Source organism: Achroia grisella, unplaced genomic scaffold (assembly GCF_030625045.1).
Source record: "Achroia grisella isolate CSIRO2021 unplaced genomic scaffold, CSIRO_AGI_Agris_v1 utg2183, whole genome shotgun sequence".
NCBI classification, from domain to species: domain Eukaryota; kingdom Metazoa; phylum Arthropoda; class Insecta; order Lepidoptera; family Pyralidae; genus Achroia; species Achroia grisella.
The window spans coordinates 1202661-1221409 of NW_026712719.1; the positions used below are offsets into that span (position 1 = coordinate 1202661).

The 18749-nt window shown below is 35.2% G+C and overlaps 1 protein-coding gene across 1 annotated transcript in view; it reads right to left on the reverse strand.

The window, feature by feature from the left end:
* Nucleotides 1–18749, reverse strand: part of LOC131842436 (cell adhesion molecule Dscam2-like) — a 253192-nt gene that overhangs the window by 141713 nt on the left and 92730 nt on the right. The window contains exon 4 of the mRNA XM_059190968.1: nt 8757–8899. Within this exon, the coding sequence (XP_059046951.1) occupies nt 8757–8899 (143 nt within the window). The remainder of the gene's footprint in view (nt 1–8756; nt 8900–18749) is intronic.

The window sequence follows — 18749 nt, forward strand, 5'->3', positions numbered from 1 at the left end:
AATTCTTAAATTACGGTTAATCCCGTTAATGTACAAGTTAACGCTCTAAAATGCGAAACTCATTGAAAGTTACTGAATGTTTTGAACTTTTGCTATGAAATTAGACATTGCGGTAATGTTAAGGATATTAGGATTATTACAGCTCTTTAGAATTGAGGCCCGATGCTAAGACTTCTGAAAACTAGTGATGTTACGGAGCTCCGTAACCGTAACCGAAGTTATCGGATATTCGATATGAAAAACTATCCGTAACCGTAACCAAATCTGAAGCAAAAGTGTCGGATAATATCGGATAGGAGCGGAGCCAAATTGAGACACATTATGTAACCATTTTATTAGCTATATTTGTTTTTTACTTTTGATATTCCTTAAAAAATTAATATCCGTAACCGAAATTATCCGAAACTAACGGATAATCCGTATCCGTATCCGGTATAATAATCGTTCCAATATCCGAAACATATCCGTATCCGAAATTTCATATCCATAACATCCCTGCTGAAAACCATGTATTTATGTATCGTTGACTTTTAATATTTATAAAGGAGTTTGAAGCAGTTTTTTTAATAGATAGAGTGATTCAAGAGGAAGGTTTATATATATAATTCAAGAAGACAAGAAACAAACTCACTGGACTGACAAGAAACTCAGCTCGTATTTTTTTTTAATGTTGTATTTAAATACATAGAATAGAATAGAAAATCATTTATTCAAATAAACTTACATTGAAGCACTTTTGAATAGTCATAACATTTTTTTTTTTTAATCTACCGCTCATTCGGAATGCTGTCTCATCACAAGAAGAACAAGCAAGAAACTTGTGTGTTGCTCTTTTAAATAATTTATTCTTACTTACAATTTAAGTTTAAGTGTGTGAATACAAGCCACCGATTAGCACTAATTCAATGAAATAATAAAATAGACATATATTAGTAATAGTGTGTTAAGGTTGTTAACTGTAATAATCTGGTTAAATTATCTTTAGTAGAAACACAATTTGCTGATGCCTCTACTCAGCGGTATCGAACACTATGGATTGTCTGTTCACCATTACGTTTGATTAAAAGCGATCACCCCACCCCACCGTGGGGTGGCTTTTTGCACTCACCTAATTACTGTCAGGTCACGTAGCGGCAAGACAGTTTAATCACTACTTGTGGTTGGCTAGATTATACGGTTGACGCTATTGTGTGTTTTATTCACGAGTTCGTTAGTTTTATAATCCTTTACAAACATTTATTAAAATGGGTGTTATTTGATTAGATTAATATTGATCACGCTACTTTACACGTACGGTCTTAGAAATATATATTATATATTTCTAAGACCGTACGTGTAAGTAAATTTGGTAAATTTAGAGTCTCCGATTGGGGGCGACTGAACTTAGTTCAATTCAACCCTACCAAGACACAAGCCTGCGTGTTCACCGATAAGAAAACCCCTTTTGGGCTGTGGCTCCGCAATTCCAGAACACGTCCATTACCATCTCTAAGAGCATTGGGATTCTCGGTGTCGACATCTCTAGCACAGTTGAGTTCCGTAGTCATCTCGAAGAAAAGGTCAAGCTGGCGTCCAAGAAGCTCGGTGTGCTGAATAGAGCGAGGCGGTACTTCACTGCGAACCAGAGACTTCTATTGTATAAGTCGCAAGTTCGGCCGCACATGGAGTACTGCTCTCATCTTTGGGCAGGAGAACCTGGATACCAGCTCGGTCCTTTTGACTCGGTTCAGAGACGTGCTATGAGAATTGTCGATGATCCCAATCTCTCTAACGGTATCGAACCACTTAGCTTGAGGTGAGACTTCGCATCGCTTTGTGTGTTCTACCGAATATACAACGAACTGTGTTCTGATGAATTGTTTGACATGATGCCTACGGCTACCTTTTACCATCGCACCGCTCGCCATCGACAGGGAATTCATCCCCACAAGCTGGAACCTAAGTGGTGTCGGACAGTGCGGTTTCAGAGGAGCTTCCTCCCGCGTACACTTAGATTGTGGAATGAACTACCTGCCGAGGTTTTCTCGAGAGACTACAGCATGGGGGTTTTCAAGAAGGGTATATAAAGGTTTCTTAAGGGTCGGCAACGCGTATGTGACACCCCTGGTGTTTCAGGCGTCCATAGGCTACGGTAACCGTTTACCATCAGATGAACCGTATGCTTGTTTGCCACCTAAGTGGTATAAAAAAAAAAAATATATATTTCCGCCATTCCACAATTCCTTTCAGTGGGGTAAGTCCGCCATTGTACAATTTTTTTTACGATTGTATCTTTAGTTAATTTAAATGTATTTACTGTACAATAAAGTGTTACAAACAAACAAACTCTTCTTTATTATGAAGATCAATATATCACCATTGATTTTGTGCCGACACTTGTAAAATTTCTGTCAAAAACCGGCACTCGTCCATTTCTCATGCTCGGCAGGGGAAGCGGCTGAATGTAAACGTAGCATAAAAACGCGCTGCCACTCGCGCTGCCAGTCCTTTGACTCGCGCACGAAAAACCGACAATCGAGGGAGCGCCGGGCAGCGCGAGTGGCAGCGCCAATGGCATGGGAAGTGTTTCCACTCGTGTTTACACTCTCGCGCTGCTCAATTCCCTGCCCATTCGGGCTGAGTGTAAACTGGGCATTATGTCTCCACAAACATAGATATCAGTTTAGTATAAAGCTATAAATAAATTAAATAGCGGCAGTGAGGTGATAATGATCACTCTAGAATATTATAGGCCTTTTTTCAGCTGTGTACGTCTTCCGGGCTGAGACGATGATGATGATGATCCGTTAATTTATCCCCTTAGGGGTGGAATTTTTCAAAATCCTTTCTTATGCATGACTTTTGCTACGTAGGCATCCCCGCCTACGTAGGAAAAGTCTTGCATGCAAAGTTAAAGCCCGATCGGTTTAAAATTGACAAAGTTTCATACAAACTTTCATCCCCTATTTTATCCCCTTGGGGGTAGAATTAATCAAAATCCTTTCTTAGCGGATGCCTACGTCATAACATCTACCTGCATGCCAAATTTCAGCCCGATCCGTCCAAAGGTTTCGGCTGTGCGTTGATAGATCACTGTGTCAGTCACCTTTGAGTTTATATATTTAGATTACAACGTTATGTTTCACTAGAACACTAGCGCTAGCATTTCACATGTAGCCAGTTTTATTTCTCAAACCACAGAGGGGAATTCGTTTATATTGATGTTACATTACAAGGAATGAATGTAGATGGAATAGCTGAGTGATCGTGTTCGTACAAATAAGCTTTGATGTAGAAATATTACTCATTGCTTTATTAATATCAGAGTAGTCAGACTAATGTTTTAGACTATATTCTTCGCTGAGTGTACTTTTTATTAAATTTGTTATTAGACTATTTTTTATATACTGAGTGTACTTTCTTAATGGTTGGTGATTGGATACACAGTGATACACTTGGATGCACTAAAGCTGTACGCTGGATCGGCCAAAAATTAAGCACGATTGTTTTTAAGTACCGCGATAGGATCGTGTGAAGACGATATGGTATATTTATTATTATTAATAATAATAATAATAATAAATTTTCTAAAAAAAGTAGCCTAAACTCCTGAGACAGTGAGATGACCTGCCAAAAAAAGTCCCATCAAAATCGGTCCAGCCATTTCAGAGATTACCCGGAACAAACAGACCGATAGACAGACAGACAAAAATTGTAAAAAATGTTATTTTGGTGTATGTACCGTATTTATATTCATATACATGTAGTAAAAAACGGTTATTTCAATATTACAAACAGACACTTTTATTTATATGTATAGATTATAATTATAATAATAAAGTGTGGAAAAAAAACCAGCAAAAGCTGAGAGAGTGAGACGATAGTGAGAAGAATAATAATAATCTCAGGACAATTCACACAGCACCATCTAGACCCAAGTTAAGCTAGCTAAAGTTTGTGTTATGGGTACTAGACAACTGATACATATATATAGTTTTTTTTTTGTAAATATATACATACCTTACATAGAAAACACCCAGATACAAACTATCATAATCATGAATACAATTGTTTGTGCCGTGCGAGGAATCGAACCCGCGACCATCGGTTGTAAAGCGGTGTGCTAGACCGCTAGACCATCGAGGTCGTCAAATTCGTCGTCACTCACTTGACGGTAAGTGGTAACCGTGGCTTATGTATATATAGAGTAATAATTCTGTACCTTTCATCCCCTATTTTATTCCCTTGGGGGTAGATTTAATCAAAATCCTTTCTTAGCGGATGCCTACGTCATAACATCTACCTGCATGCCAAATCTCAGCCCGATCCATCCAGTGGTTTGGGCTGTGCGTTGATAGATCACTATGTCAGTCACCTTTGAGTTATATATATTTAGATTGAGGGTATATTCCGGAGAATATGTCACCCCCATCGGTGCAAAAATACGTAATATCTAAATTATGGTAAATTTATTTCTAATATTCCAACCTTTACTATATTAATAATTTTGATGGCCTCTTCAGTTAATGGGTTATTGAGAACTAGCGATCCGCCCCGTCTTCGCACGGGTGCTACAACAAAATGTCCTTAATAAACTCCTCTTGAATCGCTCTATCTACGTAAAAAAACCGCTTCAAAAACCGTTGCGTAGTTTTAAAGATTTAAGCATACATAAGGATGGACAGACAGCGACAGCGACTTTTTATATACTATGTAGTGATACTATTGCATAGCCCGATGCAGTTTCGTATAGAAGGTTGATAACTTCGCGTCTTTTGGTCTCGTTTCGTGAAATAGGTACTGTGGAAATCACGTAGATATCTCTCCAGGTAGCGCTCCTTGATTGGAGCGCACACCCATCCAATTTAAATACGCAACCTAACGAACAGACTTTTAAAAATCATTCGTTTTATCTAACATACTTTTGTTCACTCTGCCAAATTTGTAATTAATAGTATATTTACCATTAAATTTAAGATAGTAAGTAAATTATATAATTTTCAACAACACTGCAATCTGCTGAAGCTATTAACACCTACCATCTATCATTCGAGCCGCACCATCATCTACCATCTGAGCGTTCGAACCGCATCATCACGTACCACACCTCTTAAAACGATTACCAGCAAAGGGGTTTTTAGGCCCAACTAGTACCAAATAATCCCTTATTGAATTCAAAATTAAAAAAAAAATTCAAAGTACAAAATATCTTTATTCATGTAGGTCTATTACAAACTCTTATGATATGTCAAATCTACAGTCAGTTCGGAATGATTTCGAGATGAGAAGAACTGACAAGAAACTCAGCACCTATTTTTTTTTAAATGTACATATTTACAAAATATAATTTCATTTAAATTCAAATTTGGGAGAATAGAGTGACCACCAGCATATGCTATTGAAAAAATAAATCAAAAAATCTAATCAGTGACTGCAACCTGAACAGACTAGTCCCCACAAGCAGCACCCGTTCACGAGTATGACGGATGAGCCAGCCATCATTGCACTCAACCATATTAGAGGGAGCACATGGACCCGGCTCACCACGCCGCCACAAGTTTGAACTTTATAGCGAGCATGACTGTTTCAAGTTACTCCACTACGTCATTTATATTATTTACAGCATAAACTGTACCAATCACAGTTTTCACCCATTAAAATATTCAATTTACATTATTTAAATTACAATATGTCATTACTAAATTTAGAATGAATTACAAAATCTCATGATATCATAATATGGATGGCACATTACGTGTTTCCTACACGAGTATCTTATTTCATTTGTTGTGTGTAGATTAGATTTATCTCTGCGTAGGTATTTCAATCCATTGGGATCTATTGCCTACACCTCGGTTATTTTCGGATGTTGTATTCTTCGACGGAAGCTTTGTTATCTCTTTGTGATACAATATGTATGTTAGCGTTATCTTCTGGTTTTATACAGGGTGGCCCAGAAGTCACTTTACATTTTGAAATTAAATAACTTTTTTCTATTAATATATTTCTTTTTCTCTTTTCAGAATTAAAAAATATAATCCCTGGAAATTTTTATCATGGATTAGTTTACAACAGAACAATGAGTGAAGATAATTGAATTTTACTTTGAAAATGGATGGTCAATTGTTGCAACGCAAAGATCGTATATGCGCCATTTTAATGTTCGACATCCCCTTAGTAGGCCTGCAATAAGGAACTTAGTGAAGCGTTTAGTAACAGCATGGCTCTGTAAGTGATAGGACTAGAAGTGGACGAGGTCTTTCAGTACGTACACGTGAAAGTACTGAAGCTGTGAGCCGTAGCATAGAAGAGAACCCAACCACATCCACTCGAAGGCGTTGTCAAGAACTTGGCATCTCACGGAGTTCTCTGCAGCGCATTCAAAGAGACTTGCACATGTACCCTTACAAGGTTCGATTAGTGCAATCTTACTGCAGGCCTACTAATGTCGAACATTAAAATGGCGCATATACGATCTTTGCGTTGCAACAATTGACCATCCATTTTCAAAGTAAAATTCAATTATCTTCACTCGTTGTTCTGTTGTAAACTTATCCATGATAAAAATTTCCAGGGATTAAATTTTTTAATTCTAAAAATAGAAAACGAAATATATTAATAGAAAAAAAGTTATTTAATTTTCAAAATGTAAAGTGACTTCTGGGCCACCCTGTATAAGCCATTCTAACGTTCGCATGATCCCTCGCATTAAATATTTAGGTTTGCTATCGATTCTGATTCCTCTTCGCAGATTTTTAGGTATATTGATATTAATTGCAAATCTCTTAAAGTTTCGTCTTGAAAAATCCGAAATTTCAAGGATTATTTAAAAGAGCAACACAAGTTTCTCGCTTGTTCTTCTTGTGATGAGACAGATATCCGAATGAGCGGTAGATTAAAAACAATGGTATGACTATTCAAAAGTGTTTAAATTAAGCTTATTTGATTGTCTATTCTTTCTTTTCTATTCTGTTCTATTCTCATGTATCTATTGGTCCCTCTATGTTTGACTAATTAACGGATAGCGTCAATAAGATCAAAAATTGAATGAGTTTTATAAATATTACTAATTCTTGAAGTGTTGTTAACCTGATTATCTTTTCGCAGATGAATAATATCATTTAAGTTAAACTTCTAGACGCTGTCTCGGATACGATGGTCATAATTAACATATCTCATCGCTGCGAATGATACAATTTATTTCATATTTCCTTTATTAGACGTAGAAGACTGTTTTACATATTCGAAACGTTATAATTTACGGTATTAACATTATATATATATATATTTGGAGTATATTTAATAATAACTAACTAGGATCCTTCGCTTCGGCCGGATGTACATATATCTTATATATAAAATTCTCGTGTCACAGTTTTCGTTCCCATACTCCCCCGAAACGGCTTGACTGATTCTCATGAAATTTTGTGAGCGTATTGAGTAGGTCTGAGAATCGGCCAACATCTATTTTTCATCCCCCTAAATGTTAGGGGTAGTCGACCCCTATTTTTTTTTTATTTTAAGGCAAAACAACGTTTGCCGGGAGAGCTACTATATATATATATATATATATATAAACCTTCCATTGAATCACTCTATCTCTTGAAAAAAACCGCTTCAATCCGTTGCGTAGTTATAAAGATTTAAGCATACATAGGGACGGACAGACAGGGACAGCGACTTTGTTTTATACTATGAATACATATATTATAAAGAAGTTACAATTTCTGTTCAAAATTATTAAAGTAATGGTACTGCGTTGTTCCTAATATATTAATAATAATAATCTCAGGACATTTCACATAGCGCCATCTAGTCCCAAGTTAAGCTAGCTAAAGCTTGTGTTACGGGTACTAGATAACTGATACAAGTACATAGATAATTTTTTTCGTAAATACATACATATTATACTTAGAAAACACCCAGACCGATACAGACAATCATATTCATGAATACAAATGTTTGTGCCGTGCGAGGAATAAACCCGCGCCCATCGGACATAAGGCGATGTGCTAAACCGCTAGACCACCGAGGTCGTCATAATATTTGGAACAATCGGAGAATGTCGTAACAACCAACAACACAACACCACAATGTCGACACAACTGTCGAAATACAGCCCCGGATTCCTCAAGTCTCATCATCATCTGCTTCTTCCTTATCCCATTTATTTGTGGTCGCCGTAATATGTTTTTCTCTTCCATTCATCTCTGTTCGCAGTCATCCCGTTATTTACTCCCTTTCTCACCATATCATCTTTCACACAGTCCATCCATCTCTTTTTCGGTCTTCCTCTACCCTTATAACCATCCACATTCATATGTAACACCGTCCTTAGGATATGATCTTCATTCCTACGCATTACATGAAACCTCTTTGCCCATACCACGATAGACGATTACTCTTTAACCTCTCCGACATCGGTGCCACTTTCATACTTCCTCTGATGTATTCATTCTTTATCTTGTCTATCCTCGTCACACCACACATCCATCTCAACATTCGCATTTCAGTTGCATGCAGTCGTCTCTCATCCGTCGCCTTTATGGGCCAGCACTCTGATCCATACAAAATTATTCCTCAAGTCTATGGTGAATATATTTCTTCGTGCTATTAAGCGAAGGTGTGAGCAGCGCAGGACCGATCCTCGTGGAGATCTTTGGGGTCACCTATATCCAGCAGTACACATCCGGCTGAGATGAAGCGTGCTTTTATATTCATATCCTATTTTCATCAAATGAGGTAAAACCTATTTATAATAATAAAAAATTACTTACCGGCTTGAGTACGCATATCTCGTGAGAGTATGGCGCCGTGTGCGTTGTGGGCCCGGCAGCGGTATACGGTCGAGTGGATGTCAGGACGGTATTGAGTCGCTGGAAACGGTAGCAGAACTAGTGTCCCATTGTCTAGCACTTGTCTGCAACAAAGATTATATTTTTTTATTTATTTAATTAATTATTTATTTATTTATTCATTCATTCATTCATTCATTCATTTATTTATTTATTTATTTAATTAATTATTTATTCGTCGCGTTGATCAGAGATAATAAGGCGGTGCACTTTAATAATTAATTGAATGAAAAAAAAACAAAAATTATAACAAATACATACAGAAAAATAATACATATATATACATATGCAAATATATATTGGTACGTGTTGATGCGGCTCGAATGATAGATGGTAGGTTTGATGGCTTCAGCAGATTACAGGGTTGTAGACAATGATAGAATTTGCTTACTATCTTAAATTTAATGGTAAAATACTGTGATAATTACAAACTTGGTGGAGTGAACAAAATGTACGTTAGATCGATCGCTTGATATTTTAAGTCTGTACGTTACGTTGCGTATTTAAATTGGATGGGTGTGCGGTCCAATCAGAACGCTCTCTTTGTATTGCGTTTTGTTACTGCCTGGTACGCGACAATATAAATATATTATAATGATGTATCATAAAATCATTAGACTATAAATGTGTAATGAATTCTAAATAGAAATACTGTTTAGTAGTTTGTATTTACAGTATCATACTTAGTATAAAACAAAGTAGTTTAGTTTATAATATTAGTTATCTAATATCTTAAGGCAATTCAAATCTTATATTAAACAAATGTTATGTAAAAAAGCCTATTATAAGATAGATGAATTTATAGATGATAGCAATATAAGTTTATTTTAGCAAGAATAAGTTTATTTGCGGACAACGTTATAATTTTAATTTTCATACTGCTTTCTTGATATATGATAGCGTAGCGGCTTTTGTATTGATTGCCGCATGCATCCTTATGTAAAGTGCGAATACTGTAACTACCATATAGTAATTTTTGTAGCTGTGACGTGGTCGTGTGGAATGAGTAGTCATGCTCACTAAAATGTCCAGACATGTGGCGGCGTGGTGGGCCGGGTCAATGGGCTCCCTCCCTAAAATATGGTCGAGCGCAGTGATGGCTGGCTCATCCGTCATACTCGTGAACGAGTGCTGCTTGTAGGGACTGGTCTGCTCTTATCACTACGACTGATTTAATCTTATTGCATGATTATATTTGACCCAAAAAATTAGTGCTTGTTGGTAGTTTGTATTCACACGTTTCGACTTGTAAATGTAAACTTACAAGGATTATTTAAAAGAGCAACACACAAGTTTCTTGCTCGTTCTTCTTGTGATGAGACAGCTTTCCGAACGAGTGGTAGATAAAAAACAAATTGTTATGACTATTCAAAAGTGCTTAAATTAAGTTTATTTGAATAAATGATTTTCTATTCTATTCTATTCTATTCTTAAATAATAAAAAAAAAACCATATATGGCATTTCTATGCTTACTAAACTTATTAAACTTATGTATAATCGTGTGCTTTTTTTTTAGAATCCTACAACAAATAATAATAATAATAATCTCAGGACAATTCGCACAGCGCCATCTAGACCCAAGTTAAGCTAGCTAGACCACAAAGCTTCACCTATATTGATTAGCTTCGCATTTTCGGCGCAAACACAAATCGGGAAACTTATTATAGCTACTTAGTAAGATTAAACTTGTTTTACAGCAAACTTCGACACGAAACTGAGAAGTGTCTTAAAATATTAACGAGCGTGAGCGACAAAACGAGCTTAGTCAATTTTACTGAAATTATTTCACTGTTCGACTTTAATTTCCGCCGCGGAAAGGAAAAAGATGGTAAGTACAGTACCTCCTTTTATGTAGGAAAGAGGGGGAATGTTCGTAATTGACGCTCTGGCATCCCTTGGGTGGGTGGAACGCAGAATAGTCTGTGGTATTTTCTACACATTTCAGTATAATATGATATTTTATTTACCATATTTGAATGGTAAACAAGAATATATAACCATAAGACCTCGGTGGTATAGCGGTCTAGCACACCGCTTTACATCCGATGGTCGCGGGTTCGATTCCTCGCACGGCACAAAGATTTGTATTCATGAGTATGATTGTTTGTATCGGTCTGGGTGTTTTCTATGTATAATATGTATATATTTACGAAAAAAAATATCTATGTTTTTGTATCAGTTATCTAGTACCCATAACACAAGCTTTAGCTAGCTTAACTTGGGTCTAGATGGCGCTGTGTGAATTGTCTTGAGATTATTATTATTATTATTTATTTTTTTATTATATTTAATAAGTTTAGTAAGCATAGAAATGCCTGATGTGATACATCCCGCTCTTCCATATACATTGTCATATGTGTATGTTTTTGTTTTAGATTGTTTAAGACATTAGATAACTAATATTATAACCTAAACTACTTTGTTCTATACTATATAATGATACTGTAAATACAAACTACTAAACAGTATTTCTATTTAGAATTCATTATACATTTATAGTCTAATGATTTTATGGTACATCATTATAATATAAGGTAACATAAAAACATTGTGACACAGCACCGACAGGGCACAACTTCTTGGTACGTGCCGCCTGTACTTTTATTTTTTGTTCTGTATATAATGATTTCATCTCTAATTTAATGCATTGTTTTTATATACGTATATCTTATATAATAATTTATATACAGCTGTCAGTATCGTTTTCACTGTGTTTTGATGTGTGATGTAATAAATGTTATTCTATTCTATCTAAATATATATAACTCAAAGTTGACTGACGTACTGATCTATCAACGCACAGTCCAAACCACTGGACGGATCGGGCTGAAATTTGGCATGCAGGTAGATGTTATGACGTAGGCATCCGCTAAGAAAGGATTTTGATTAGTTCTACCTCCAAGGGGATAAAATACGGGATGATGATGAAAGTTTCAATGAAACTTTGTCAATTTTAAACCGATTGGGCTGAGACTTTGTATGCATAAAGCTACTATGACGTAGGCTAAGAAAGGATTTTGATAAATTCCACCCCTAAAGGGATAAATTAACGCGAGCGATGCCTCGAGCAAAAGCTAGTACTATTCTAAGTCCACATTGATACAACATTATTTTAATATCATCCTCTCGTATTCTGATATTAAGTGACACTTTGATGAAAGGTTCTTGAATTTCATAATAACAATATATTTGCAAAGCATAAAGCTTTCGCTCGCGTTAATTTATCCCCTTAGGGGTGGAATTTATCAAAATCCTTTCTTAGGGAATGCCTACGTCATAGTAGCTTTATGCATGCAAAGTCTCAGCCCGATCGGTTTAAAATTGACAAAGTTTCATCCCCTATTTTATCCTCTTGGGGGTAGAATTAATCAAAATCCTTTCTTAGCGGATGCTACGTCATAACATCTATCTGCATGCCAAATTTCAGCCCGATCCGTTTACGTTACTCTCTTACAATTAATCAAAGTGTAATAATATTCTGAAACGTGTACAAAGATATACTATTTACTTTATATTTAACACTAGGTAAGGCCGCGACTTCGTCCGGTTGGAATTTCTATTTATTTCGACTAATTATTTCACAAACGACATGCATGACATCGTTGTAGATTCAAGAATGGCCAACTTCTATATAAACATTCACCAACACAGAGTAATACCTTTACAAACTTTGAATGTCACATCATCATCATTTCATTACATAGTATAAAACAAAGTCGCTGTCGCTGTCTATCCCTATGTATGCTTAAATCCTTAAAACTACGCAACGGATTTTGAAGCGGTTTTTTTAATAGATAGAGTGATTCAAGAGGAAGGTTTATATGTATAATACATGTACACCCGGACGAAGCCGGAGCGAGTAGCTAGTCTATTTATATATAATCAACAAACTAAAAAATACGTTTCAAGCTTCTAGCTTTAATAATTATGATATTTCTTTCAACTCCATTTTCAACCTCAATACCAAAAAATAGTCTATATCCTTTTCAGGTTCTGGACTATATATGTACCAAATTTCATTTAAATCGGTTCTGTAATTTTGGCGTGAAAACGCGACAGACATACAGAGTTTACATTCGTATTTCTAATATAAATATATCATATATGTATAATATATTTTAGTTATTATATTATATTTTTTAAGGTTTTTAATTTTAGGTTCATTGTTTTAGTACATTTTATTGAGCTATTATTTTAAATATTGTAATGTATACGTTCACACATATATATTATACTAGCTACTCGCCCTGGCTTCGCACGGGTGTATGCATGTTATATATATAAACATTCCTCTTGAATCACTCTATCTATTAATAAAACCGCTTCACAATCCGTTGCGTAGTTTTAAAGATTTAAGTATACATAGGGACGTACAGACAGCGACAGCGACTTTATTTTATACTATGTAATGATTATTAAGTAAGGATGACAGCACAAGATTGCAATTCTTAGTATAAAGAGCTCTCTCTCAGAGGCAACGTTAGAAATAAATATAAAAGGAAATATTTCTAATTGATTCGAAATTAGATTGAGGGACCGACGCAGGAACTGTCACTTAGAGATTGTTTCTGGTGGAGAAGGTGGTACGGTGGGGTTAATATTATTTCCGACCAAAAAGGCAATTACGTAGATGACTTGATTTGAATATTTAACAAGTTAGTTGACTAATCAAAGAAATAGAGTAATTTCATGTCCAGTTTTGAATTCGAAGGCGTAAAAGATGTTTTAAACGCCACTACGCTATATGAGATTTTTTTTTTATAACACAGGGGACAAACGAGCATGCGGCTCACCTGATGGTAAGTGATTACCGCCGCCATGAGCACCCACAATACCAGGGGAATTGCAAGTTTTTTTGCAATTTTTTTCAGACCTTAAACCGAAACTTCATGGAGTGAAGTTTCGATTTCAGACACAAGTTTGTTCCGGTACTCTATAACTTTTGCCTGCGACATATTAGCATGGCGGTGTACAAGGCATCTCCGGTACTGTCATCCGCATAGCAATGAATGCTGTTGACTTGTAACATGACATTGATATTTTATTTTTGTTTTATAAATAGATTTGAAAAATACCCGCAATGAAATGTAAGTGATGGAGGTAGAACAGGCACTAGTAATGTTAGGAATAAACAAACTCGATAGCTCTGTAGGAACTTTATATTTGACCAGTGGTTACGAGTGCCCTGAGTGAAGCGATGAACTTACTGCCGTGTCACAAGTTTCAGTCGTAACTTAGGGTTTCTCTCCCTGCCACACGAGAACCCAGGACCTGTCCAAAGGTTCCATGGAAAGCTAAAATGATCGTCACTATTCGAATGGATAGAGAATTCAGATAAAGAACAGTCTGATGGAGTTTTACTACAAAATAGAAATAGAAATAATCTTCATTCAAATAAACTCAATATAAGCACTTTTGAATAGTCATATTTTGATTCTACCACTCATTCGGAATGCAACTTATCACAAAAAGAAGGAGCAAAAAACTTTTTTTTTGACAATTCACACAGCGCCATCTAGACCCAAGTTAAGCTAGCTATAGCTTGTGTTATGGGTACTAAATAACTGATACATATACATAGATTTTTATCGTTAATACATAAAAATAATAATCTCAGGACAATTCACACAGCGCTATCTAAACCCAAGTTAAACTAGCTAAAGCTTGTGTTATGAGTACTAGACAACTGATACAAAGACATAGATTTATTTTTTATAAATACATACATATTATACATAGAAAATATCCATACCGATTCAAACAATCATACTCATGAATACAATTGTTTGGCCGTGCGAGGAAACGAACCCGCGACAATCGGTCGTAAAGCGGTGGGCTAAATCGCTAGACCACCGAGGTCGTCGTATATAAAACACAACAAAGTTTCAACAAGTACATTCTATTGTAATTCTATTCAATGTGTATTTTTTTTTTATAACACAGGGGACAAACGAGTATGCGGCTCACCTGATGGTAAGTGATTACCGCCGCCCATGAGCACCCGCTACACCAAGCGAATTGCAAGTACGTTGTCGGCCTTTTAAAAAGGAATAAGCTCTTTTCTTGAAGGTTTCAATATCGTATCGGTTCGGAAATACCATTGCTGGAAGGTGATTCCACAATGTGGTTGTGCATGGTAAAAAGAAAACATATATAGTGTACACAATAATATCGCTATTGGTACAATTCAAGATAATTTTAATTCCATTCCGAACAGAAACAAATGAAGCATTTTCAATATAACTGTTTTTATTACATCGAAGGAAATGTTTTGAGATAACTCACCGTGTTTACAAACGAAATAACAGTTACTGAAAATACAGAACAAAGTGATATATCCACGAGTGTTTTATCATGTGAGAAGATATTGAAATATTCACTAGATAAAGGGATCTCGCCAGTGGATTGTGGTGGATATTAATAAAACATCAGCTTTACACTTCACTGTACGATTAAAATTACAATAGAATATACTTGTTGAAACTTTGTTACGTTTTCTATGTATAATATGTATGTATTTACGACAAATATCTATGTATTTGTGTATTGTCTTAAAATCTTATTATTATTATAGAGCTATATTATTAAACAGGAAATACATTATTCTCCTTATATATCGTATCCGTCAGATAAGAGTAGATCTTCAGCCGTTCCATAAGTCTTGCAGGTTTGGAGTGCCCTCTGCACTCGCTCCTTTTTCGTCCAGTGAAGTTGTAAAGGCCATTTACAGCCAACTGCATTAGAATAGTCAGTAAAAACAATCCCTACGGTCTAAGATTTGTTTTAAGAATATATATGAATCCTCGGAGGTCGCGGGTTCGAAAAATATATATCATGAGTATGATTGTTTGTATCGATCTGGGTGTTTTCTATGTATAATATGTATATATTTACAAAAAAATATATATCAATTGTCAAGTACCCATAACACGAGCTTTAGCCAGCTTAGCTTTTGGCAAGTAGCTGATGTAAAAGGGAGTAACTTAGGCTACTTTTAATTTTATTTTTTTCTATTTTAGAAAAATAAAATAAAATTCCACACATCCATTTTCTTGGAACATTATAAAAAAAATATGAATTATATCATATTTTTTTTATAATGTGCCAAGAAAAAATACATACTGCCCTAAATTTTCACCTTTCTATCACCAACTCCTATTTTTTCATAGAGTTTTTTTGTTTATATGTGTAGCGGTTTCTATGTTGATTATCGCATGCCTCTTACTTCGACGACCTCGGTGATCTAGCGGTCTAGTACATCGCTTTATATCCGATGGTCGCGAGTTCGATTCCTCGCACGGCACAAACATTTGTATTCATGAGTATGATTGTTTGTATCAGTCTGGGTGTTTTCTATGTATAATATGTATGTATTTATGATAAAAATCTATGTATTTGTGTCAGTTGTCTAGTACGCATAACACAAGTTTTAGCCAGCTTAGATTTTGGCAAGTATCTGATGTAACAGGGTGTAACTTAGGATACCGTTATTTTAGAAAAATAAAATTTCACGCGGACAAAGTCAACAGATAGTGTAAAATAAAAGTGAATTTATTTTCGGTAGATGAAGAAATTCGGTTAAATCTGGTACTTAGATCTGAAACTTTATTTTTAGCTCAACAAAATATTAAACGGCACTACGCTAGAAGATGACAAGCTTTTAAAACTAATCCGAGGTGAGAGTGCAGAGGAAGGCATGATTGGCCGTTAAATGGAAATTTATTTTCCATCAAAGACACCATCTTTTTTTCCCCACTGCTCGGTCGAGCGCCTGGTAATGACAGAAAAATGTAATGAAATTTGTTTGAACCGACTTTCCATAGCCGACAATGATTGATACTGATAAGACTAAAAAAATATACGATATATATATATATATATATATTTGTTTGAACCGACTTCCTCGCACGGCACAAACATTTTTAATGATTGATATTGTATAATATGTATGTATTTACAAAAAAAAATACTACGTAAAAAATATACAAGCTTTATATATATATATATATATATATATGACTTCTTATGTACTGGAGTAACTAGCCGAAATGGATGGTCGGGAGAGTGATAAAAATATGACGTATATAAGAAGCTGTAAGGTTCTACGTTAATAATTAATTTTGACATTGAGTTTTATATGAATTACACTCGAGCAATGAATGGGGGTGACCTAAAGAAACCTATAAATCTCGGAAACTAGGAATGTTAGCTTAATGAAATAAATAGTGTTTAATAGACAATATAATACCCCTTAAAAAAAGTAATGAAATTTATAAGTTATTAAATTTTATTTAATAAAATGACATAAAGAAAAAAAGCTGCTCATCTCATCTTACAACCAAAATACGAAGTATGACATTTTTGTACAAAAACGTGATTTTTATTCATTATATATAATAATGATTATTATTGTATCGGTAAAATAATAATAATCATCTTTTCACACAGCGCCATGTATCTAAAGCTTATATTACGGGTACTAGATAACTGGTACAAGTACATAGATAATTTTTTTTTCGTAAATACATACATATTATATATAGAAAAGACCCAGACCGATACAAACAATCATACTCATGAATACAAATGTTTGTGCCCTACGAGGTATAGAATCTGTGATCATCGGACATAAAGCGGTGTGCTAGACCGCTAGACCACCGAGGTCGTCAATTTTAAAGTACATATGGCGAACTTAACACTATATAGCACTATCTACCAGTAAACAATTTTTTTATAAATAAAAATAACCGTAAGCAAACAGGACACAGTAAAGGTTACAAGTACAAATAATATTCTCGTAATTTACGTTTGAAAGAAGATATATATACTTACGACTTTTTTTTTTTATATTAAAAAGGAATAACGTTGTCCGCCTCTTTTCTTGAAGGTTTCAATATCGTATCGGTTCGGAAAGACCATTGCTGGAAGGTGATTCCACAATGTGGTTGTGCGAGGCAAAAAGTTTTTTGAAAACCGCAGATGATCAGGATGGTATTTCAGTTTCTGGCGGACGGTACGGTGGTGAAACTCAGCAGCTGGTATTAATCCGAACAATTCTTCAGAACACTCCCGTGATATGTTGTTCGATGTTCCCACGTGTAGCGCAGTGGTTTAGTAATGCAGTACCTTTTAACACCAACGTTCATATTCAGAGCAATATCAACAGTCGGACGTCATGGTACATTTATGGGCCCCATTGCGGCACTAAACAACCTTTTATATGTTATTGTGTCATCACATCGCAGGTGTTACGATATTACCTTCGGGAAATCTTACCAGATACATATGTAATATTTTTCTAATAATGTTAATGCGCGATTCTAGTAAAACTGTTTATATAGCCATTTTACATATATATTTAATAGAATTAGGTGGCATAGAAAATTAATTTCATTACATAATGTATTTATCTTATTTTGTTCAATTCCGCTTCCATTAGCATATGTGCGATCACAAATATTCAGTGCGGAAACTGACCACCGCTACTGGGAGCGTAGTTATTTAGACAAATTTGAACGGATTCATATTATTTTGTTTAATTCCGCTTCCATTAGTATATGTGAGACCACAAATATTCAGCGCGTAATCCTTACCACAGCTACTGGGAGCGTAGTTATTTAGACAAATTTGAACGGATTCATATTATTTTGTTTAATTCCGCTTCCATTGGTATATGTGAGTGAGACTGGGAGCGTAGTTATTTAGACAAATATTCATATTATTTTGTTTAATTCAGCTTCCATTAGTATATGTGAGACCACAAATATTCAGCGCGTAATCCTTACCACAGCTACTGGGAGCGTAGTTATTTAGACAAATTTGAACGGATTCATATTATTTTGTTTAATTCAGCTTCCATTAGTATATGTGAGATATTTGTACCACAGCTACTGGGAGCGTACTTATTTAGACAA